Genomic DNA, 24,567 nt, shown 5'->3' with positions numbered 1-24,567 from the left:
TCCCCTCCAGCTAGAAGTGTGAGCAGCAGACTGCTCACCCTGTCGGCCCCTCCCTGGGCGTGAGGCCACTTGTTGCAGACCCTGCACTTGCTCCAAGGCCTACTACTTGGTTGGTTGTGGCTCTTCAGAGCCTCTCCTGTGCCAGCAGTTTCTCAACAGAACAGCCTTGGAATCATCAGTAGGCCAGAGGGAATATTGGGGGGCCTACTTTGGTCTCCTAGAGTTGTTCAGAAATTGTATTGGTGGCTGCGTGTAATGTGCTTAGCTGCTGCCCGAGTGTATACACATGGTAACTGCCCAATAAAATCAGACCTGCTTCCTGCTTGGTGTCTGGAGGTCTTGATTCGTGACTATAGCCACACTGTCCTCGACCCTGTTCCATGGGCCTCGTTGGTGGATGAGACAGAGCCCACACAAACACAAAGGCCCGGTTTCCTTGGAAGCAATGTACAGAAGCAAACGCATGGACCCAGACATGGAGCAGTGCACCAGACACAAGAGCACTTGGGGATTGAAATTGAACACCACGGAGGAGGCTTGTAAAACAAGCGGTCATAACGCAGGCAGGCCAGAAGGGGGCACTCTGCTCATGGCGAAAAAAGAACACCTGCATCAAGGAGAGGATTGTAAACTCAGGAAACTGGATGAAGCATCTGCATAGGAGCACAGCCCAGAGAGCAGAGAGTGACTGCAGAGACATGAAAGAGAGGTCTCAGAAGGTGTTGGCAAGGAAACTGTCCCCATTAAGGGCCTGTAGGCTGCTGGGGATTAAATTGGCAGTAAGAGAGATTCAGGGAGAGAAGCTACTCAGTCCCTTGCATGTGCAGGTGCGTCTCCCTCAAGTAGAGACCCAGAAAAGGGCCAGGTTGCTGAAGACTGCAGAGCCTCTGGAGTACAGAATGGAACCAGCGGGTGTCAGGGATGGTGGAGATGATGACAGGAGGGAAGGGAGATGGGTGGGGGAGCAGGGGGCCTTGCTGTGCAGACAGGTCTTGGGGTCAATGTTGGGTGGGAGAGGCAGCCCGGCTGGTCAAAATAATAACCTTGCTTTAATTTGATTTTAATTGGAGCCAGTGGTCTTTCCTTGCCTCCTGGTCTAACACCCTCCCCTGCGCCACACTCACTGTTGTTTGTGTTCCTAGAAGCTGCCATTGTCCCTGGAGTGAGATGAAAGAGGAATTTTAATCTCTAAGATTCTTTTGAAAATAAGCTGTGTTTCTCCAAAAAGAGAATAGTGAAGGAGGAAGGTGAGAGCTGAAGGGACTCAGGTCGACCAGCAGCCGGGCAGGGCGGGGAGCTGGAGGGCTGTGCCTGTGGCCGGAGGGCACCAGGACAGAGCAGGCTGAGCAGACAGACATCAGTCATGGCTGGGGTCCATCCTGATGGGTGGCTTTTCCTGTCTGAGGTGTAAATCCTCAGGCAGTAGCTGCTCTCTGGATGTCACACTCTCAGGTCTCATTGTAGTGAATATGAGACACTGTGCAGGATGTGAAAGATTTCACGAAGTCCAACTTAAGAGAATAAAATTGTATATACTTTGCATTATTGGGGTTAATATGACAGGCTGTGTTGGCCCCAAGTGGCAAATTTTTATGTTTTATATGCGGGCTTTCTGCCAGAGCTGAGCAGGGTTATTATTTCTTTCTGATAGTTAAACCCAGGAAACTGAGAGCCCTGGGTCAGCTTCTGGGGGTACATTGCTGCCTAGGCAGGATGCAGATGGTCTTGTGGCTTTTCTTGAAAATGTTGGTGCATCTGAAACCTTGACATGGAAAGAGTTCACAAAGGGGGACTTTATACTGAGAGAAAATAATGAGGTCAGTCTGCAATAGAGTGACATGTTTCAAGGAGGCAAATGAGCTTAAGCTCACAGACATGTTATGCGACTACAGAGGCCTGAAGTCTAACCTAATACAATTCTACATATTATGACATTATTTGCATATCACCTATTGCAATAATAATACGATATTATTCTTTTACAATAAATACTGACTCCAACATACAATTTCCCCTATACATTCATGACAATGATTTCCCTTTCTAGCCCTTGTCAGCACCTAAACACGGGGTAAGGACAGGGTTTCGTTGTCTTCCTGGTGTAGCTGCACTGGTCAAAGTTCCTTTCCTGCTTTCAATCAACACCTTTTCTTTTTTATTTTAGGGCAAACAGCTGAGCAGACTTGTGCGATCAGCAGAGTCAGGTCTTTACATAAGAATTGATAACACTAGAATGTAGACTATCTACATTGAGCACAAGGAGCCCATTTTATTTCCGCTGCACATTGCTGTTTTAGAGGGTTGCCTGCCTCCCCACACCCCACCCCTTTCTCTGCTGGGGATGGAACACGAGCCACAGCCCCAACCCCAAATGTTTCCTTTTATAGCTCAGACTGCCTCCTCAAAAATCATAGGCCAAGAGGTAATGAGAATTACTAAAATAATTTTCAAATTGTTTTCATTAGTAGATATCATATGTATGTGTGATATATATGATAGCTTTAAAGAGTGTTTGAAAAATTGGGAGACAATGTCTTTCGAATTTGCCTGAGGTCCCATTATTTATATATACATATATATAGTTTTTTCATATATATATAAAATAAACCCAGTGGGGCTTGACCTGGACCACTGAGCTACATCCAACCTTTTTCATTTTATTTTAAGACAGGGTCTCTCGGGGCTGCGGTTGTACCTCAGTGGTAGAATGCCTGCCTCACACACATGAGGCACTGGGTTCGATCCTTAGCACCACATAAAAAGAAAGAAATAAAGATTGTATTATCTACAACTAAAAACAATAAAAAGAGAGGGTCCCACTGTTTGCAGACACTGACCTGACCTTGGGCTCCTCCAGCCCCAGCCTCCCTGAGAAGCTGTGCTTTGTTTTTGTGTTGAGGTTAAACCCAGGGCCTCGCCATGCTCAGAAAGCACTCTATGGCTGAAGCCCAGCTCAGCGCCAGGTGTCACCTATGTACCAGAGGCTAAGCCAAGGCTTCCCACCTGGATTAGTCCCCAGCACAGCCGGGAAGCTCCGCCTGAAAAGGGCTGGGACCAAGAATCTGTCACTCTACCCAATTTGAGCCAGTGATTGGATGACGTTGGCTGTCAGTCACGATGCAGAGGCGGGCCTGGAGGCCTTCCATCCCGGATGCTGGGGGAACTGCCCAATCAGTGCGCAGAGGAAGAGGAAGGGCGGGCTTCCGCAATCTCTGGCTTTTCTTCCTCAGGGACTGGGCTTCTCATCCTTCAGGCCCAGAGTTCTCTGCTCCAGGGACTCAGGTGACTCTGCTGCCTGTGACCCCCCACACCCCCATTTCGGGTGCCTGGAGGTTCCTCGAGAGGACGCCGGGTCACCACAGAAGACAAAAATGGTGAGTTTGCGACCAGGGCTGAAGGTACACGTCACCACCTGCCTTGGGGCCTGGTGCCCGGGTGAGCTGGGGAGTGCAGCGGAGTCGTGGCACTGTCCCTTGGTCTCATGGGGTGAGCTGTTGAGCGTGGCAGAGTCACCGCTGGAGGATGGCCCTGGGCCCTGTCCCCTGGTTCCCTGGGTTTGGAAGGGCGGCTCAGGTCCCTGGTGTCCCCTTTGCTCCCTACTGGTGGCCCGACCCACTCTTACCAACGTGGAGGAAGCAGGGCCACAAATGCACCTTCCTCCTCCCAGGGGAGCTCCTCCGGAGGCTGGTGTAGGTCCTCCAAATTGCAGGCGCCTCCTGCCTTCTAAACCCACCTTCCCTCCACCTCACAGCTCGGCCAGACGTTCATTCTTCCAAATGGGTCCAAATGGACACCGTCCACTAATTGTCACTTTTCATCTAGTGAAATATTGGAGAGAATAGTTCTTTTCTTTTAATTGGGGACCCAAACTCGGGGAGTTTTATCAGCCACATCCCCAGCCTCCACTTTTACTGAATTCTGAGATCTGCACCCACTTGGTGTGGAAGCTGGTCTCCAACCTGTGATCCTTCTGTTACCGCTGTTTACCAGTGACGAGTCCTTGCTTCCCCGAATGCTGAAGTATGTCACCAGAGAAGCAGGCTGAGGCAAGTGTGGAGGGGAAAGTAGAAGGTTTATTAAAGGACAGCAGAAAAGACTTCTCCCTGCAGCAAGAAGCGGATCCAAGAGGTGGAATCCCTGTAAGGGGGAGGTCTTCCCTCTTTTATAGCTAAAGTCTTCTTTCCACTTTCCCACACTTTGTTTCTCATTATGCTGCAGTGATAGAATGCAGGTGGGAAGGTCCAAAAGGTGGGAGATTGGTGGGCTGGAGGAGCAATCTGGGCAGGAAAGGCCTGGGGTGGCTTTCGGATTATGATTAACAGTTCCTTAGAATGGATTCCTGTGTTGAGGACATTAACATTTCAATTGCTGCTCTGGTTTCCAGGACTCCATTCTCTATAATGGCCTCTGTTTTATTTATCTTACACAATATTAGACCCAATTTGCCTAACTACCTATCTGTAAATCTGGCTTCACTTCTGCTTCAGCCTCCAAAGTTCCTGGGATTACAGGGCTGTGTGGACGGGGCAAAACTGTGACTTATGCAGTCAAGGGGAGAAATAAAGGATGTCCACACATTTCTTCCCCTTTCAATGCTCTATTCACTCAAATTACTCAATACAGTTTAACTGTATAGGTTCTTAATCAAGAAAACAACAATCCTTAATGCTAGGCATTGCCATAGACATAATCAATTCACAACAAACAATTGTAGATTCATTCTAAGCACTGGAAAACACACTTAATCATGATAAGCTAATGACAGACATTCCCTCTGCATGCTAAGTTCAAAGGTCTTATGTCTGAGGCTTTGAGTCCAGCAGAGGCACACTCACTCAGACCTCAGTGACCAGGTCTGGAACCAAGGCAGGCTTTTCCTGGTGTGGAGTGGAGGACCAGTGGAGGAGGAGGTTGTAGAGAGGAGTTGCAGCTCTTACCAAGGTCCAGAGGAGGCAGTAGAGTTTGAGAGTACTGAGGATCACACAGAGACTCAGGAAAGATTCCAAGTGATGGGATGTCAGGTCCTCAGCAGGCTCTCCAGTGCATCCTTGTTTCTGCTGCCTGAATTTCTGTTCATCTGCTCTATCATTTATACTATGTTTTGGGGCTTTTGATCATGTTGTCAATCCTGATCAGCTACCACCCTATTTCTCAGTGACATCATTTACCCTGGGATCATCTCCTCCCTGATCTTCTCCCTTTCCCTCTTATCAGGAAAGGACAGCCTGGCATAGCCTTCACTCTCTTTATCAGGGTGAGGGGAAGGAACTTGTTTGAGGCCTTACTGGAGGGATCTGTGGATGTGTCTGGTGAAACTGCAGGTCTTTTAAAATGGAGTTGCTTAGGCTCAGGCCTAAGGCCATTCTAACAAGGCCTGTGCCACTGTCCCTGGCAAGAAGAACACTTTTGAAAGCATTTGTTTTCTATTTGTGAATATTATTCTTGAGGGAAAAGAATAATGACTTAACAGTTCCCTGTGTTTGGTCAAAATAATTACTTTAAAAGGAAAACGGCATTTGTACATAGAACCTAGGGATATTCTTGGGTTATGTTATATTTTTATTAGTTATACATGACATTATAGTGCATTTTGACACGGTACACATAAATAGAGTGTAACTGCTCCTTTTCTGGTTGTACTTGATGTGGATTCACACCAGTCCTGTAGTCATATATGCACATAGGATAATAGTGTTTCATTTTTTCTTCTGTTCTCCATCCCCAACTTTTTAAATTTGATTTTCAGATGGAGCCTGGCTGTGTTGCCCAGCCTGGCCTGTAAGTCCTGCCCCTCCTGCTTCAGTTTCTCAAGCTGTTGACATTAAAGGCATTGGCATCCCAGCTATGGAAAATAGTTCATTTTGATTTAAATATTAATGACCATTCTCAGAAACATGGATTCAAGTGACCCTAAATGATGTATGTGTCCCACCCTGAAAGACAAGGATTAAACCCAGGGGCACTTAATCACTGAGCCACAATCAGTCCTTTTTAGATTGTATTTTGAGACATGATCTCATCGAGTTCCTTATGGTCTCACTAAATTGCTGAGGCTGACTTTGAATTTAGCAATCCTCCTACCTTATCCTCTAAAGCTACTGGGATTACAGTCGTGTGGCACTGTGCCTGGCCTACATGAACTTATATAAAAGAAACTTTGTATCAGTACATTAACCAATTGCATTGGTAGGATCATCAGATTGGTGGGCTACAGAAAGAAAGGAAGGAAGAAAAAAAAATTTCTTCTGACTTTTGTTATTACATTCTTACTTTGGTAGATGGTGGGGACTAGATGTCTGTTAAAGGTAGTGATATGGGCTGGGGTTGTGGCTCAGTGGTAGAGCACTTGCCTAGCATGCATGAGGCACTGGGTTCAATCCCCAGCACCACATAGAAAAGCTAAATAAACAAACTAAAAAAGTATTGTGTCCATCTACAGCTAAAAATATTAAAAAAAAAAAATAAAAATAAATAAATAAAGGTAGTGATATATTCTGAGAAATTTAATAGTTTTGAGAATTGTGGTCTGATACAGAAATTAAGATAATTGGCCATTAAAGGGCTTAAGATAGCCCAAGATAATTTTTGTTCTCCATACAGAATCCTGCCTTTCCACCCTCATGGCGGTCTGGTTAGCCAAGTCAAGTACTCTGAAGGTTCTTTGATGTAGATGCAACTGTATAGAGAATTTGAGTTGACAGGTGTAAAATCCTGTGCTTCTTCTATTATCTTTCTTAGGTGTAGACACCATGTCAGATTTTTTGGGCAGAGGTTCCTTTTGGACGCCTCACAGGGTCCCATGTCCTCAGCCACTGTCCTCTCCTGGAGCTGCCACAAGGTGCCCACAGCTGCCTTGGTCCCTGCAGGGTGAACAGAACTTCAGGCCCTGGGTCAGCTCCTCCTAGAGGAACAGCCTGAGGTGTGGGGTGCAGCCTCTCAGGGAATCTGCTGGGGGCTCTGGGCTGAGGAATCTCCTGGAACAGGCCTCATGTAGACAGCTACTTCCTCAGAAACTTGTTTTTTCCATGCTCTGTTTCCATTTTTTGGAGAGAGGTGGCCAGTCATCCTGTGGATGCTGGTGCTGAGGGGCCAGGTCACCAGTGATTCCAGCCCTTTTAGTCTCTCACAGTGTGAAGGAGCAAAACCTCTCCCAGAGCATAAGCACCACCCACCCCAGTGCAGAGCTTTGCAAACCTGAAAAGCCTCCTAGACTGGAGTCATGGTCTAGGTCCCTGGGAGGGTGATTCTAGAGGCTTTCAAGAAGCAAGACCAGGAGAGGTCATGTCCCAGATGTCAGGGACCTTCCCTGCCCCTTGAGCCTGACACATGTGTGCTCCCTCAGCACTAAAGCTTTCTTTTTTTTTTTTTTTAAGAGAGAGTGAGAGAGGAGAGAGAGAGAATTTTTTATATTTATGTTTTAGTTCTAGGAGGACACAACATCTTTGTTGGTATGTGGTGCTGAGGATCGAACCCAGGCCACACGCATGCCAGGCAAGCGCGCTACCACTTGAGCCACATCCCCAGCCCAGCACCAAAGCTTTCTGTGTATCACTTTGAAATGATCTGCTCACATTTTGAAGCCCAGGTCTATTATTTCAGAGCCAAATGGGATGGACTATTATTAAATAGGCAAGAAAGAAGTGGATTTTAAAAAGTCTAGTTACATTTCCATTGTGAAAACAATTACAGCCAGGTACAGTGGTGCACACCTGTGATCCTTGCTATTCCAGAAGCTGAGGCAGTAGGATTGCAAACTTGAGGACAGCCTTAGCGACTTAGCCAGGCCTTATGTCTGGGGATGTGACTCATCAGTAAAGTTCCTCTGGGTTTAATCTCTGATCCCAAACCAAAGAAAAAGAACAGAACAGAAAAACAAACAAACAAACAACAACAAAAAAAAATAAACACATCTAATTTATCTTTTGCTACCCCTGAGTATGCATAGAAATTTGTGAAATTTGATCTTGTCTTTTCAATGATTTCCATTTGAAATCCATTTCCTAGATTCCAGAATGCCACTTAAGATACAGAGAAACTCTGTCTACTATTATTGCTGCAGGAAATGAATCCATTTCTACAAAAATTGTGGTGGATAAACTTATGAATTTGGGGCTGGGGATGTGGCTCAAGCGGTAGCGTCCTCTCCTAGCATGCGTGCAGCCCAGGTTTGATCCTCAGCACCACATACAAACTAAGATGTTGTGTCCACCAAATACTAAAAAATAAATATTAAAATTCTCAAAAAAATGAATAAACTTATGAATTTGATTTTATATAAATTAGTTACAGTCATTGACAAGTTGATGAATTTGACAGGAAGGACAGTTTGTTGTTACTGTTGTTGTCTGGACTTGGCAGGTTCATGTTAGCTGTGTGGATTTTGGTATCAGGAATGGAACCCAGAGGTGCTTAGCCACTGAGCCACAATTCTGGCTCCTTTTAGATTCTTCCTTTTGAGTCAGGGTCTTGCTACATCACCTTGGGCCTCTGACCCCTGAACCACTGGGGTTACAGGTGTGCACCATCACACCCATCTTCATTGGAAGTTTTAAGGACAATATGGCAATACCTAAAATACCCAACTGTGATCATTTAAAAATCACTGAATACTTTATCAGTGAAATAATAAATGACACCTGTTTTCTGAAAAGGAGAGATATATATGTCTCAGTAAGGGTGCTGATCCTCTCACAGGCACTCCCACCATGTCACCTGATTGCTGTTCCCTCCTAATTACCTCCTCCTAGGGCTACCCATTTGGGAGCTGGCCTTTTAGCTCATGAAACTTGGGAGTAACATAAATGCCCTCTCTATTCTCTCTGTCCTGTACAATAATTTCACTGGTCTTAGATACAGTGTACTATTTTCATTTTAGATATAGTTTTTCTAAGTTCACCCCAAAAAACACAATAATCCATGACCTGAATTTCACATAATTTACTGAAATGCTGTTTGTTTTTTCAAAGAGTGTAGATCATGGGCAAGTTCATTCTCCTTTTCAAGAAAGTGTGTTGTCTTTTCATTGATTTTTGTTTCCTCTCATTGTATATCTTTTGTATTATAATCTTTTTTATCACTCATTACATATTTTTTAAGGGTTTGTTTGTTTGTTTGTTTGTTTGTTTTTTGTGTGTGTGTGAAATGGACTGTTGAGGATTGAACCAAGGGCTATCAAGTTCTTACTACTGAGCTACTCTCCATCCCAAGAAAATTAGTAATTGTAGACTGGGGTTTACTTATTTGCTGATGTATAGAGTGCTGGGATTGAAGCCAGGGACTTGCTCAGTTTATGTTGTCCTCAAAAAAAATGAATTTCAATGTGTGAGCAGCATTTTGAAGGTGGGCAGGTGTTTTACTGGGGAATAAACCTAGAGGCACTTGACCACTGAGCACGTCCTCAGCCCTTCCTATTTATTATGTACCTATTTATTTTTATTTTTATTTTGTATAGTTGTAGAGGGGCAGAATACTTTATTTTTGTTAATTTATCTGTGGTGCCAAGGATCATACCCAGTGCCTCATACTGTAGCTGTGCCACTCTGTTACAATCCCATTCCCCCCATTTACTGTTGAAAACCAAGTTTCACAAAATTTCTGGATGTCTTGCTAAATTGTGGAGAGAGCCTTCAACTTGCCAGTTCCATGCCTGGACCTCCCTAGTGCTGAAATTACAGGTGCACACCACCACACCAGCAGTTGGAATACCTTTTAAAGATTTATCATCCAGGGGTTGGGATTGTGACTCACAGAAAAAGCGCTCACCTAGCATGCGTGAGGCCTTGAGTTCGATCCTCAGCACCACATAAATATTAAATAAAGGAATTGTGCCCAACTAGAACTAAAGAATAAATATATATTTTTTAAAAAAAGACTTATCATCCAGTTTCTTTCCAGATGGAAATAGTATTGAAAGTCAGTTTCCTTGCTTTTGTCCATAGTTTTGAAATTTGTAACTATGACTTTTCTTCTTTGCTTTATTTTTTGCATTATTATTTGGGAAAGGTATTCATTATGTAATATTGTTTTTTATGTTTATATTTGTTAAAGTTTATGGCATGATAGTTCATTCACTTCCTTATTAAATTAATTTTGTTTCTCAGAGCCATTTTAGATTTATAGTTTGTTAGTCACTGTTTGCTAGAGGAACAGCATCAACACGAAGTGTGATTATAAAAGGGGACTTATAGATTGGCCTACTTGACCTGAAGCTGGATGTCCACAGTGGCCATCTGCAGGGTGGAGAGCTTGAGAAGTAGTAGCTGCAGAGTCCAAGAGGCTGAAGCCTCAGAACAAGAGGGATCAGTGGTCCTGCCCTAGTCCAGATCAAAGGTTCTGGAAACTCCCTGGAGAATCACAGGCAGAGTCCACTTTGGGAGAGTGAAGAAGGCAGAGTCTGATATCCTCAGGCCACTGCAGCAGCCATTGGAGAAGAAAGGCCTTTCTCTGCTGCTGCTTCCTTCTTCTTCCAACTTTTGTTCCACCTAAGACACCCTCCTATTGGATGGTGCTGCCTATACCTAAGGAGGTTCTCTAGTTTGGTTCACTGTTCCACATGCCAATCATTTGTAGACACACCCTCATGGACACACCCAGAGGCCTCTTAATCACAGGTATCTCTTAATCCAATGCGGTTGACAATTCAAATGAGCCATTACATATAGTATCAAACACCCTTCTCTACACTGTTCTCAATATTTTGCATTGATGTTGGATGCTTGTTAGTTACTGAATCAGTGTCCTACATTTTATTAAGAGAGTGGATGAAGCAACACTTTATCATCAGCTGAAATCCATTCTTTACCTTAGCGTTCCTCCTCTTTGTGGTGTGATTTTGTGTATCACATACTCTACATAGTAATGTCATACAGAAGAGTTTCAGTGCATCTATGATGTTGTCTCTTCTGGAATGTTCTTGAATTGAAATCTTACTGCATTTGGCCTTTCAGACTGGCTTCTCTCACTTAGTCTGCCTTTAAGGGTGCTGTATCTTTGCAGGCTGCAGAGCTCACTTTCTGGGTGATATTCTTTGGTGTGGTTAAACTGCAGCTTGTCCATTCAGCATTGAAAGGTGCATCTTCCTTGCTTCTAGTTTTGGGCAGTTCTGGATATGGCTGCTGTAGTCATTGCTGAGAAGTTTTCTGTGCATAATTTTCACCTCATTTGAATAGACACCTGGGAGTGTGGTGAATTAATTGTAGAGTGCACCATGTTTATTTTGTAAGAGCGTGACTGTCTTCCAGAGAGAGTGTTCTTCTCTCCATTCACATGAGCAAGGGAAGGGTGCTTGCTGATTCATGTTTTCACTGTCTTTTGGAGCTTTTGGTGTTTGGCATTTCATCACTCCAGTTGAGTATCTGTTGGCATCTCATTGTTATTTTGAAGTTTCCTAATTATATGCAGGTGAACATCTTCTCACACATGTGTTAACTGTGCGTATTTATTGATGAGTGTCTTTCTAAATCTTCTTCCCACTTCCAAGTTGGTTGATTATTTTTTTACAGAGTATTCTTCATGTATGTTGAATACCAACCCAGTGTCACTATATGTTGTGACAACATTTTGTCCAGTTCTCCAGCATGTCTTCTCATTCTCTCAAGTACATCTTTTGAAAAATGCTAACTTCATTTTGATCAAGTTCTATTTACAAGTTTTTCACTCACAGATCATGTGTTTGGTGTTGCATATGAAGCTGTCATGCCAGTCCAGATTTCTCTGTAAGTACTTCTTTGTTATTTTAGTGAAGTTTGGAGTTTTGCATTGGGTACTACAATGTATAGGCAATTGTTTGGTGCCAACAAGTGAACCCTGGGCCTCCTATGTGCCAGGCAGGTGCTTTGCTAGAGCTGCAGCAACAGCTGTGTGTTTCACTTTGAGACTGAGGCTCCATTGGGAGCGCTGTGACATTTGTGAAATGAGAATGTTTTCTTTCTTTACATGTTAATTCATGTCCAGTGCTTTGGCAACATTGTCAAAGAGAGTATATTTTCCATTGATTTTCTTTTGCTCCTTTGTCAAAGATCAGTGGAATATTTTTATCCTGTGCCAAATACGACTGTGTCGTGATGATTGTAGATTTTTAGTAGTTGTTAACCTCAGGTAGTGTTCATCCTGTGAACTGAGTGTTCATTACTGTGTTGGTTGTTCTGGATCTTTTGTTACTGAAAACATGACTTAAAATATCTTTTATTGGGATTATATTGAATCCATAAATAAAATTGGTAAGAATTGATGGTAACTAGGCTTCCCATCTGGAAACATAAAAGTATTTCCAAATATTTTCCATGTCTCTGATATTTTTATTAGAAGTTAGCAGTTTTTGTCATAAAGATTTTTGTTAGATTTATATATAAGTATTTCTCTTTTATTGGTTCTGTATAAGTGGTGTGTGTTTGTTTTTCTTTTCATTTTGTTGCTGGCTGTTGGACTCAGGGGTGCTCTACCATTGAGCTGCATTCCCAAAACTTTTAATTTTTTGTTTAGAAACAGAGTCTTGCTAAATTGCCCAGGCTGGACTCAAACCTGGGATCATCCTGCCTTGGCCCCCTGATTGGCAAAGACTACAGGCATGGCCTCCATGCCCAGTTTCTTGCTGTCAATAGTAGAATAATTGTCCTATTTATTAATATGACAACACTGATGTCACATCATTGTTTTTCATGATTCTTCAGTGGATTCTAGTAGCATAGAGGATCATGCTGTCTCTCTATGAAGACATTGTGTTTTTTTGAGCTTGAGTGTTTTTTCATTATTCTTGATTTTTTTAACTATTGATATAATCAATATTTATTATTTATCTTTTTGTTGTGATGGATAATGTTAATTGGTTTTTTAATTCTGAATCAGCCTTGCATGTGTGCTGTGTTCCTGGGCCCTGCAGAGGCTGATGTGAGTGGATCTGGGCCACTGGGCTTGACTTCCCACAGTAGTATGCTGGTCCCTGGAAAATGTCAACTGAGTTTTAAATTTGGCATCAGTCACACAGAGCTGTAATAATATCGTCTTGACTGTGTTTATAATTGTTTTTATTTATTTTTGGATTCAGTAAAGTATTGTTTGAGGAATTTTGCATTCATGATCATGAGAGTCTTTCATAGTTTTCTTTTCTATTTAATACATTTCTTTATCTATTTAATATTGATAATATTGTAAAATATGCCAGATAAAGAATTAGAAGGTGGGTTGGGGTTGTGACTCAGTGGTCGAGAACTTGCCTAGCATGTGCAAGGTCCTGGGTTCTATCCTCAGCACCACATAAATAAATAGGATAAAGCTATTGTGTTCAACTGCAAGTAAAAATATAAATATAAAAAGAAATAATTAGGAAGTTTTAACTCAACTTCTATGTCTGGAAATAACAGTAGAAAATTGGTGGCAGGTCTTAAATGTCTCATAGAAGCCTGTTTGAGATGTTAGAGCCTTGACTCTTTTTTCTTGGGGGCGTGTAGTAATTATATATTTTTAAAAACATTTTTGAAATGTGTTTTAGTCTTTCACAGTTAAATGTATAATAAATGATATTTGTCTGCAGAATAGTGGGATGAAGTACCCTTTGCCACTTAGATTTCAGTTTGCCTGGACCATTATTGTGATCAGTCTCCAAGACACCTGCTGTCACTCATACTTGTTCCATGCAACGAAGGACAGCCCACTAAAGGCTTTCTCTCAGGCTCCTATTAACCTCTGTTGATACTGTCCTGCTTCAGATGTCATGTGTCTTATGTCCTATGCATGGTTCTTTGTGAGTGGCAGGGTCGTGTTCTGGTAGGTGGTCCTTTGGGCTGTTCCACACTGTGCAGAAATCATAGCCTGCTTAGAGACCCACATGGAGTGGCCTGTTTCACAAACAGTCAACATGGGATAGTTCAGGATTCTGGGCTGCAAACCTGCTGCTTTAACACACCCAGGAAGTGCTTGTGCCTGAGGTTTCCTTGCACCAGCTGTGCTACAGGAATGAGGAATCTCTTTCATGACAGACTAACATTGTACATGTAGCCAATCTTGATCAAGGTGTCCTTGAGCAGAACGGTGGTATGTGTCTCATACTGTACATGATCTGAGTGAGACATATGCTGTTCAGAAGAGTTTGAGAATCATTGGACATTCATGGTTGCCTTGAGGTTTTGGAAAGGATTTTCTGCTGTTAAGAAAACTATTTTTCAAATCAATATATTTTTGTAAGGCTTTTATTTGGACAAGATAACATCTTGGGGTCATCGAGTTCTTTCTGAGACACATGCCATCTTTTCCCACACCCCATTCTGCTTTGACATTAACCACCAGAAATTATTGTTATGTTTATTAATCATTGTGCTTGATTACTAATTGGGTAAATTTTTCTGGAGTAAAGCACCTGCAAACTTCTAGTTGTCCTCAGTGTAATCACCCAAGTTGAGCTCAGTCCCCAGTGAACACATTGTGACGACCTGTGTGGAAGATTGTCTAACTGTTGTCTATGAGGGAAACTCTTTAGTGACTCCATACTCTGAGGGTGTGGTTTGGGGCTGATTCTAAGCACTTATTTAAGGATGGAACAATTGACTTTCAGAAGGAAACAGGAGATCAGTAAATATCATGTTGTCTATATTAACTGTGTTGGCCCAGTGAGCCACGGTGGTTGGCAGGTTCTCTCAAATGCTGAGTTTTGTGATCCCAGCAATTTCCTACTCAGTCAGCTTTCTTTTCTAAGGGTAAATAATAAGGAGGGTGCTAATATTAGCTCTCTACTGCACAGGATGTTGGTAAGAATGTGATAGAGATGCAATCAACAAATAAGATCAGGGTGACCTGGGAGCCTCTCTTACTTCCTGTGAACTCACCAAAGGAAGGGTGTACAACACTCTACTATTTACCTTGTGTGGGGTCCAAATCTTGTGTTGGAGTGGCTGTGAAGAATTAAATGCACTGGAGATTTCAATGACCAAATCGTGGAATTAATCGAGAAGTCAGGGAATCATGTGAACATCATGCATGTTGAGTATAGATTTGTCATGCTGTGAAATCTCTCCTGGTTTCCACTACACATTTGTGGGATATTTTAGATGTCAGTGACCTTCGAGGATGTGGCTGTTAACTTCACCCAGGAGGAGTGGGATTTGCTGGATGCTTCCCAGAAGAACCTTTACAGAGATGTGATGCTGGAAGTCCTCAGAAACCTGGCATCTATAGGTAATAATTTGTGTATTTACTTAATTAGAGAATTTGTGTTTATTTTTTTTCATTTATGTAGAACATGAGAAGACAATCAGTTGGTGAATTATTGTAGCATAAAATGCACTATGAATTTGGAAAAGCATTTTTAGCTCCTAGAAATTGATAATGTTTTGGTTTGGCATTTTAGGAATCAAATGTGATGAGAAGAACATTGAAAATCAGATCAAAAATTTTGGGAGCAATTTAAGGTAATTGTACTCACAAGAGGAATTTTTACGGGAATCTGGGGATGTCATATAATTTTTAAAACCAATGCAAGAAATTTGCACAACTTTAAATGTATTTATTCTTATAAGATTTCTTTACCAGAAATATATACTTCACTGGGACTGGGGTTGTGGCTCAGTGGTAGAGAGCTTGCCTTGCATGCTTGAGGCACTGGGTTCTCTTCTCAGCACCACTTTTAAATCAATAGTCTATTGTCAACTGAAATAAATTTATATATATATATATATATATATATATATATATATATATATATATATATATAAAAGATATTAAGTCTATTCAAAGTGCTTGACATGCAAAAAGTATTATGAAATTGCATATGTGAATATAACTATTTGGATAATGACCATAGGCAAGCTATGTTGCAAAGCATTGTTTCCTCTCAATCTCTTTATTTTCTGGCTATTTGAACAAATTTGAAAAAAATAGGCTTTACCTCATGTTGGAAGTAACCTTAACCTAGGACTTTAAATAAATACAACATCATGAATTAATCAAGTATTTATAATGTGCTCGTCATGAGATACCAATTCTTAAGCAAAGAAAAATTTTAATAGAGTAAATTCATGTGACTGCATTATGTGTGCCAAAGACTTCATATGCCCTTCATTCCTTCATAGGCAGATCACATCTCACTATGGACCCGAATGCTACAAGCAGGAAGAATGTGAAGAGAAGCCATGTGAATTGAAACTATACAGGAAATCTCTGGTTTCTCTCAAAAGTGTTCATACACAAATGTTAACACAAACTGGAGATGGACCCTATGAAAGTACAGCATGTGGGAAAGTCATCAGCTGTTCCAATGACATTCAAAGGCATGAAGATTTTCATACTGGGTGGCAACCTGATGAATGTCAACAATGTGATGAAGCCTCATCTTCTCCCATAGATGTTCAAAGTCACACAAGAACACATAGGGGAGGTAAAGCTTTTCAAAGTGAGGTATGTGGGACAGCCTTTCATTCCCCCACTTTATTTAGAAGACATGAAAGAACTCATTCTGGAGAGAAATCCCATGAAGGTAAAGAAGGTGGTAAAATCTTGGTTTCACCCACAGGTCTACACAGTCACGTGATCACGCACACTGGGAAAGTACTTTTTAAATGTAACGTATGTGGGAAAGACTTTGTTTACCAAAGTTTATTTAGAATACATCAGAGAAAACATACTAGAGAGAAACCCTATGTAGGTCAACAATGTGGAAAAGCCCTCACTACTTTGTCTTACCTTCAGATACATGAACAAATCCATACTGGTGAGAAGACCAATGAATGCCAACAACGTGAAAAAGCCTTCACTACTTTTTTATCCCTTAACAGACATGAACAAGCGCATACTGGAGAGAAGCCCTATCAGTGTCAACGATGTGGGAAAGCCTACAGTAGTTCATCTTACCTTAAGATACATGAACAAATCCATGCTGGAGAAAAGCCCAATGAATGCCAACAATGTGGAAAAGTCTTTACTACTTCTTCTTCCCTTCACAGACATGAACGGACGCATACTGGAGAGAAGCCCTATGAATGTAAGCAGTGTGGCAAAGCTTTTGCTCAATCGTCTAACCTTCACTCACATAAAAAAACTCATACAAAAAAGAAACCCTATGAATGTCAACAATGTGGGAAAGCCTACCCTACTTTGTCTTACCTTAAGAGACATGAACAAATCCATACTGGAGAGAATCCTAATGAATGCCAACAATGTGGAAAAGCCTTCACTACTTCTTTTTCCCTTCACAGACATGAACGGACCCATACTGGAGAGAAGCCCTATGAATGTAAGCAGTGTGGCAAAGCCTTCACTAACTCCACTATACTTCACAGACATGAAAAAACTCATACTGGGGAGAAGCCCTATGAATGTCAACAATGTAGGAAAGCCTTCAGTACTTCTTCCTACCTTCAGATACATGAGCAGACTCATAGTGGGGAGAAGCCCTATGAATGTAAGCAGTGTGGCAAAGCCTTCACTATGTCCTCTAAACTTCACAGACATGAAAAAACTCATACTGGGGAGAAACCCTATGAATGTCACAAATGTGGGAAAGCCTTTAGTACTTCTTCCTACCTTCAGATACATGAGCGGACTCATACTGGGGAGAAGCCCTATGAATGTAAGCAGTGTGGCAAAGCCTTCACTATGTCCTCTATACTTCACAGACATGAACGGACGCATACTGGAGAGAAGCCCTATGAATGTAAGCAGTGTGGCAAAGCTTTTGCTCAGTCGTCTAACCTTCACTCACATAAAAAAACTCATACAAAAAAGAAACCCTATGAATGTCAGCAATGTGGGAAAGCCTGCCCTACTTTGTCTTACCTTCAGAGATATGAACAAATCCATACTGGAGAGAATCCTAATGAGTGCCAACAATGTGGAAAAGTCTTCACTACTTCTTTTTCCCTTCACAGACATGAACGGACCCATACTGGAGAGAAGCCCTATGAATGTAAGCAGTGTGGCAAAGCCTTCACTAACTCCACTATACTTCACAGACATGAAAAAACTCATACTGGGGAGAAGCCCTATGAATGTCAACAATGTGGGAAAGCCTTCAGTCATTCTTTCTACCTTCAGATACATGAGCGGACTCATAGTGGGGAGAAGTTATATGAATGTAAGCAGTGTGGCAAAGCCTTCACTATGTCCTCTAAACTTCACAGACATGAAAAAACTCATACTGGAGAGAAGCCGTATGAATGTCACAAATGTGGGAAAGCCTTCACTACTTTGTCTTACCTTCAGATACATGAACAAATCCATACTGGAGAAAATACCAACGAATGCCAACAATGTGGAAAACTCTTCACTACTTCTTCTTCCCTTCACAGACATGAACGAACGCATACTGGAGAGAAGCCCAATGAATGCCAACAATGTGGAAAACTCTTCACTACTTCTTTTTCTCTTCACCGACATGAATGGACGCATACTGGAGAGAAGCCCTATGAATGTAAGCAGTGTGGCAAAGCTTTTGCTCTATTGTCTAGCCTTCACTCACATAAAAAAACTCATATGGAAAATAAACCCTATGAATGTCAACAATGTGGAAAATTCTTCACTACTTCTTTTAACCTTCACAGACATGAACAAATGCATACTAGAGAGAAGCTCTATGAATGTAAGCAGTGTGGCAAAGCCTTCACTAAGTCCTCTAAACTTCACAGACATGAACAAATGCATACTGGAAAGAAGCCCTGTGAATGTCAACAATGTAGGAAAGCCTTCAGTACTTCTTCCTATCTTCACATACATGAGCGGACTCATAGTGGGGAGAAGCCCTATGCATGTAAGCAGTGTGGCAAAGCCTTCACTAACTCCACTATACTTCACAGACATGAAAAAACTCATACTGGGGAGAAGCCCTATGAATGTCAACAATGTGGGAAAGCCTTCAGTACTTCTTTCTACCTTCAGATACATGAGCGGATTCATACTGGGGAGAAGCCTTATGAATGTAAGCAGTGTGGCAAAGCCTTCACTATGTCCTCTAAACTTCACAGACATGAAAAAACTCATACTGGGGAAAAACCCTATGAATGTCAACGATGTGGGAAAGCCTTCAGTACGTCTTCCTACCTTCAGATACATGAGCGGATTCATACTGGGGAGAAGCCTTATGAATGTAAGCAGTGTGGCAAAGCCTTCACTAACTGCTCTATACTTCACAGACATGAAAAAACTCATACTGGAGAGAAGCCGTATGAATGTCACAAATGTGGGAAAGCCTTCACTACTTTGTCTTACCTTCAGATACATGAACAAATCCATACTGGAGAAAAGACCAACGAATGCCAACAATGTGGAAAACTCTTCACTACTTCTTCTTCCCTTCACAGACATGAACGAACGCATACTGGAGAGAAGCCCAATGAATGCCAACAATGTGGAAAACTCTTCACTACTTCTTTTTCTCTTCACCGACATGAATGGACGCATACTGGAGAGAAGCCCTATGAATGTAAGCAGTGTGGCAAAGCTTTTGCTCTATTGTCTAGCCTTCACTCACATAAAAAAACTCATATGGAAAATAAACCCTATGAATGTCAACAATGTGCAAAATTCTTCACTACTTCTTTCAACCTTCACAGGCATGAACAAATTCATACTAGAGAGAAGCTCTATGAATGTAAGTAGTGTGGCAAAGCCTTCACTAAGTCCTCTAAACTTCACAGACATGAACAAATGCATACTGGAAAGAAGCCCTGTGAATGTCAACAATGTGGGAAAGCCTTCAGTACTTCTTCCTATCTTCACATACATGAGCGGACTCATAGTGGGGAGAAGCCCTATGGATGTAAGCAGTGTGGCAAAGCCTTCACTGACTCCTCTAAACTTTACAGACATGAAAGAACACATACTAGAGAGAAACCCTATGAATGTCAACAATGTGGGAACGCCTGCACTACTTTGTCTTACCTTCAGATACATGAACAAATCCATACTGAAGAGAATCCGAATGAAAGTCAACAATGTGAAAAAGTCTTCACTACTTCCTTTTCCCTCGGCAGACATGAACGGACTCATAGTGGAGAAAAGCCCTAACAATGTCAACAATGTGGAAAAGTCTACAGTACTTCCTCTCACCTTCACATACATGAACAAACACATTCTTCAGTGAAGTCTTTGAGTGTAAGCACTGTGGGAAAGCCTTTGCTAGATCTTCTCAGCTTCACAAACATGAACAAACTCATACTGGAGGGAAGCCCTATGAATGTAAACAGTGTGGCAAAGCCTTTGCAGAATCTTCTCAGCTTCACAGACATGAAGAAACTCATAGAGGAGAGAAGCCCTATGAATGTCAACAATGTGGAAAAGCCTTTCCTACACCCAGTCACCTTAAGAGTCATGGAAGAACACATACGGGAGAGAAGCCCTATCAATGTAAGCAGTGTGGCAAAGCCTTCACTCAATCCCATCATCTTCACAGGCATGAAAAAACACATACTGGAGAGAAGACTTATGAATATCAACAATGTGGAGAACCCCTTGACACATCCAGTGAACCTCACATACATGGAAGAATTCATGCAGAAGAGCAGCCTAATGAATACCAACAATGTGGAAAAGTCTTTTTCTTGTTTTTTCTTTCACAGACATGAAGGGACTCACACTCAAGAGAAACCCTATCGGGGCTGGAGATGTGGCTCAAGCGGTAGACGCTTGCCTGGCATGTGTGCGGCCCGGGTTCGATCCTCAGCACTACAAACAAACAAAGATGTTGTGTCTGCCAAGAACTAAAAAAAATAAATATTTAAATTCTCTCTCTCTTTAAAAAAAAAAAAAAAAGCAGCCTTATCATTGTAAGCAGTGTGGCAAAGCCTTTACTCAATCCTCTCATCTTTACTTACATGAATGAACTCATACTGGAGAGAAGCCCCATGAATGTCAACAATGGGGAAAAGCCTTTGATATATCCCATTGGCTTCACTTACATGAACAAACTCATATTGCAAAGAAATTGTACTGATGAAAACAATTGGCAATGACTTCTGTTATTACTGTTCTTCTCATCAACATGTTGGAAGTTTACTGGAGAAAAATTCTTTAAATGTGAAATGTGGTAGATCAATATTTCTTGTCCCCTTCAAACACACTGCTCACTCTGCTGAATATTGTACTGGGGATTGTACTGCAGATTTGGTATGGTGGCCCTCTACCACTGATTCACATCTTCATTCTTTTTTATATTTTTAATTTTGAGACAGAGACTTGCTGAGTTCCTTAGGGTTGTTCTAAAATGGTGAGGCTGGCCTCAAACTTGTGATCCTTCAGCCTAAGCCTCCCAAATCTCTGGGATTAAAGGCATACATCACCACATCTGGCTGAATAACTGTTTAAATGTGAAAAAAAAATAGCAAATCATTCCATTTTCCCTGTTGTCTTCAAAGCCAGTTTTTTTTTTCCAATTTTGAGGCATGTTCTCACTTGGTTGCTTAGGTCTTAAGTGGCTGAGGCTGGCTTTGAACTTATGATCATGCTGCCTCAGCCTGATGTAGGCTGGGTTGAAGCTTGTGATCCTTCTGCTATGGCCACTGGGATCAAAGACATATGCTACCGTGCTCAGCTCCTGGGTGTTTCCTGAATCCCTGATGTAAATCAAAATGTGTCTTGTTTGTGTTGAGTTTCCAGGGGTCACCAATTCAGATGCAGGAATTACTTCTTCATGTCTTTCTGTATGTTAACATCCTTCAAGCTCTAAGATTCTAAATTGATTCTGATCATCGTAAGAACATTAACTCACACCTTCCAAATTATTATTAGTTCAGTTGAACTAAACTGGAGTTGACTTGGAAAAATGTATATTAGATAATTTATGTTGAAAACGGGGGTGAAAGACCTATTTCAATATTTAAGAAAACCAATTATTCATTTGTCTTTTTTTTTTTAAAGAGAGAGAGAGAGAAAGAGAGAATTTTAATATTTGTTTTTTAGTATTTGGCGGACACAACATCTTTGTTGGTATGTGGTGCTGAGGATTGAACCCGGGCCGCACGCATGCCAGGCGAACGTGCTACCGCTTGAGCCACATCCCCAGCCCCAATTATTCATTTCTATGAAGAGCTCATGATATAATGAACTTTAGGTACTTTTCCCTTTCATGCACCAGGCACCAGAAAAGCACTTTAGCAGGGTCACAGAGGCTATCAGAAATGCCCTGGTGCTCAGGTGAGGGTTTTCCAGAGCAGCAAGTCACATTAAAAAAACACCTGGGAGGGGTGAGTTGTGCCACCCACACATGCACACTCACACCCACGTGCACACACATGTACAGGATCAAGTCACCCTTTTCTCTACATACCCTCCCTAGTGCAGTGCTTTCATCCTCACTGTGTAATGCAACTATTGATTTCTTTGACTTTTCTCACAATGTTGCTGCCCACTATTCCTTCTCAAAAATCACTTGTTATTTCCTGACTTCTCAATTTAGTCTTGCATCATTCAGAAGTTTCAGACACATTGTGTGTGTTAGTTGAGGCCTCTCCACTCCAGCCTTGTGTACAGATTAGTGAACTATCTCTTCCTTCCTCTTTTTCTCCCTTTGTTATTTCAGACATTACCCAAGAGGGCTCCACCACTGAGCTTCACCCTAACCCTGTTAATTGTTATTTTTTAAGAGAGTGAGGCTGGCCTTGAACTTGTAATCACCCTGCCTCAGCCTCCTACAGCTGGGAAGATAGGCATGTGCCCTTGTGTGCCCTGCAGCTGATCCCTTCCTTTTCCTTGATGCCTTCGTGGCCTGGTGATGACTCTGGGACCACCATTGTGTCACGCATTCTTTTCTAAGTCTCATGTGTTGTGTTGTACATAGGCAAGATAAAGAGCACTATAAAATCTTGTAGTTTGTATGTATTGTTTGGAGAGGCACCTTCTCAAAATATACTTTGCCCTATTATTAATGGAGTTTATTTCTTTTTCTCCTGGTGCCAGGGATCCAATCCTTCCTTGTGCATGCTAGGCAGGCACTCTAGGACTGACCATTCCCCTAGCTCAGGTGGTGAGTTTGTCGCTGCTGTGTGTGTTGACCCACTACTGTCCACATCAGCAGATGCAGCTCTGCAGGTGTATCCTCGTGTTTGCAACTTGTCCCGTTTTTTTCTTAAATTTCTTTTACAGCACTGAATTTTAAATCTAACTCAGCTTTTCTCCCCATGATTAATCCTTGGGTGGAGTAAGCCAGAAAACCCAGGCTGGATTTCTCTCTGTGTTTAGGGTACTGTCATACATAGGTGACTGCATGACCAATATGATTCTGCAACATGCACACTCAGAAAAATGAGAGTTGATATCCCATGTATGTATGATATATCAAAGTGCATAAATGTATTCTATAGTCATGTATAAGTAACAGAAAAAAAAATAATTTAAAACAAAACAAATCCAGGTGCAATGGCTCATGCCTTCATTCTAGTGGCTCAGGAGGCTGAGGCAGGAGGACTGTGAGCTCAAAGCCAGCCTCAGACATAGTGAGACAGTAAAGGACTCAGTGAGACCCAGTCTCTAATAAAGTACAAACTATAGCTGTGGAGGTGGCTCAGTGGTTGAGGGCCCCTGAGTTCAATTCACAGGACACCCCCATTCCAAAAAAAAAAGGAAAGAAAAAAACCTAAGGAAGAGGGGTATGATACCAGTTTTGTTGGGCACAGTGTCACACAGCTATAATTCCAGTGGCCAAGCAGGCTGAGGGAGAGGGATCACAAACCTAGACAGCCTCACCTTACTGAGGCCCTAAAGAACTTAGCAAGATCTGTGTCAAAATAAAAAATCAACAGGTCTGGGGATGTTGCTCAGTGGTTGTGCACCCCGGGCTCAATCCCCAGCCCCAAATAATAAAGATATAAAAATGGATTTAGTCTTTCCTCTTCATTTGCATTGCTCTCATCTTCCTAATGGCTCTAATTGACAGCTGTCCATGAACCTTTTCACCTTCTTGGATGTCCTCCTGCACACACCTGTTTCCTGGTGTGTTGGCTGTCCCTCACTGATCTGCGTGACATCTCCTTATGTTTGCATTCATTGGAATCTCTTTTATCTGTGGTCAAGTATTTCTTGCTCTCTGCTTTATGGCCTTGGACAGGGAAGAAGAATGTCTTCTCCCTCTGCAGCACCGCCTCACTGTGGTGACCTTCCACTCAGCACCCTTTGCTCTCACCCACAGCCATGATCCTTCTGGTCTTCAGCAGGGAACAAGGTTCTGCCTGTCTTCCACACCACCCTCACCCAATGCTCAACTCCATCTTCCACAACCTGAGGAACAAGGAGACTGAGGCCCTGAGCAGATGGACCCAGAGGTCTGTTCTGGGTGATATAGATAGAAGGTCTGCCCCTTTCCCTGGGACATAGCTGCAAGTCCATTAAGCATAGTGTAGGATCTCAAAATATTATTCTATACCAAGAGTGTGGAGACTAAAAACCATCTACAATACAAATAAACTCAGGTCTGTACAAAATTGTCTTATGAATGTGTGGAATTTAAATAAGATTTTAGCATCCTGCTTCCCTGTGAGACAGAGACAGCCCCACACCAGGACCCCAACATGAGGCACCCCTCATCCGAGCACAGAGGTGCCCTGACTGGGGTTCCCTATTTACCCCATCGTGGCTCCACAGTTCAACATCAGACAC

General features: G+C 42.2%; 1 protein-coding gene and 1 non-coding gene across 3 annotated transcripts in view; both read left to right on the top strand.

Annotated features, from left to right (window-relative positions):
* The first annotated feature begins 1,022 nt into the window (after nt 1-1,022).
* LOC144364814 (uncharacterized) overlaps nt 1,023-24,567 on the top strand; it is a 43,251-nt gene continuing 19,706 nt past the window's right edge. Inside the window, exons 1-4 of one of the 2 annotated variants that reach the window (XM_078035308.1) lie at nt 3,081-3,374; nt 15,039-15,165; nt 15,338-15,398; nt 16,059-23,790. In XM_078035308.1, coding sequence (XP_077891434.1) covers nt 3,096-3,374; nt 15,039-15,165; nt 15,338-15,398; nt 16,059-19,578 — 3,987 coding nt within the window. In that variant the 5' untranslated portion in view covers nt 3,081-3,095 and the 3' untranslated portion in view covers nt 19,579-23,790. Of the gene's footprint in view, nt 3,375-15,038; nt 15,166-15,337; nt 15,399-16,058; nt 23,791-24,567 lie in introns of those variants that run through there. The other variant, XM_078035309.1, reaches the window with a different exon arrangement.
* Trnaa-agc (transfer RNA alanine (anticodon AGC)) lies at nt 6,320-6,392 on the top strand. The gene has a single exon. It is a non-coding gene; the product is annotated as a tRNA-Ala (tRNA).

This window comes from Ictidomys tridecemlineatus, chromosome Y, assembly GCF_052094955.1.
Source record: "Ictidomys tridecemlineatus isolate mIctTri1 chromosome Y, mIctTri1.hap1, whole genome shotgun sequence".
NCBI classification, from domain to species: domain Eukaryota; kingdom Metazoa; phylum Chordata; class Mammalia; order Rodentia; family Sciuridae; genus Ictidomys; species Ictidomys tridecemlineatus.
The sequence above is the reverse complement of the archived record's forward strand: the minus strand, read 5'-3'. Positions and strand labels throughout refer to the sequence as shown.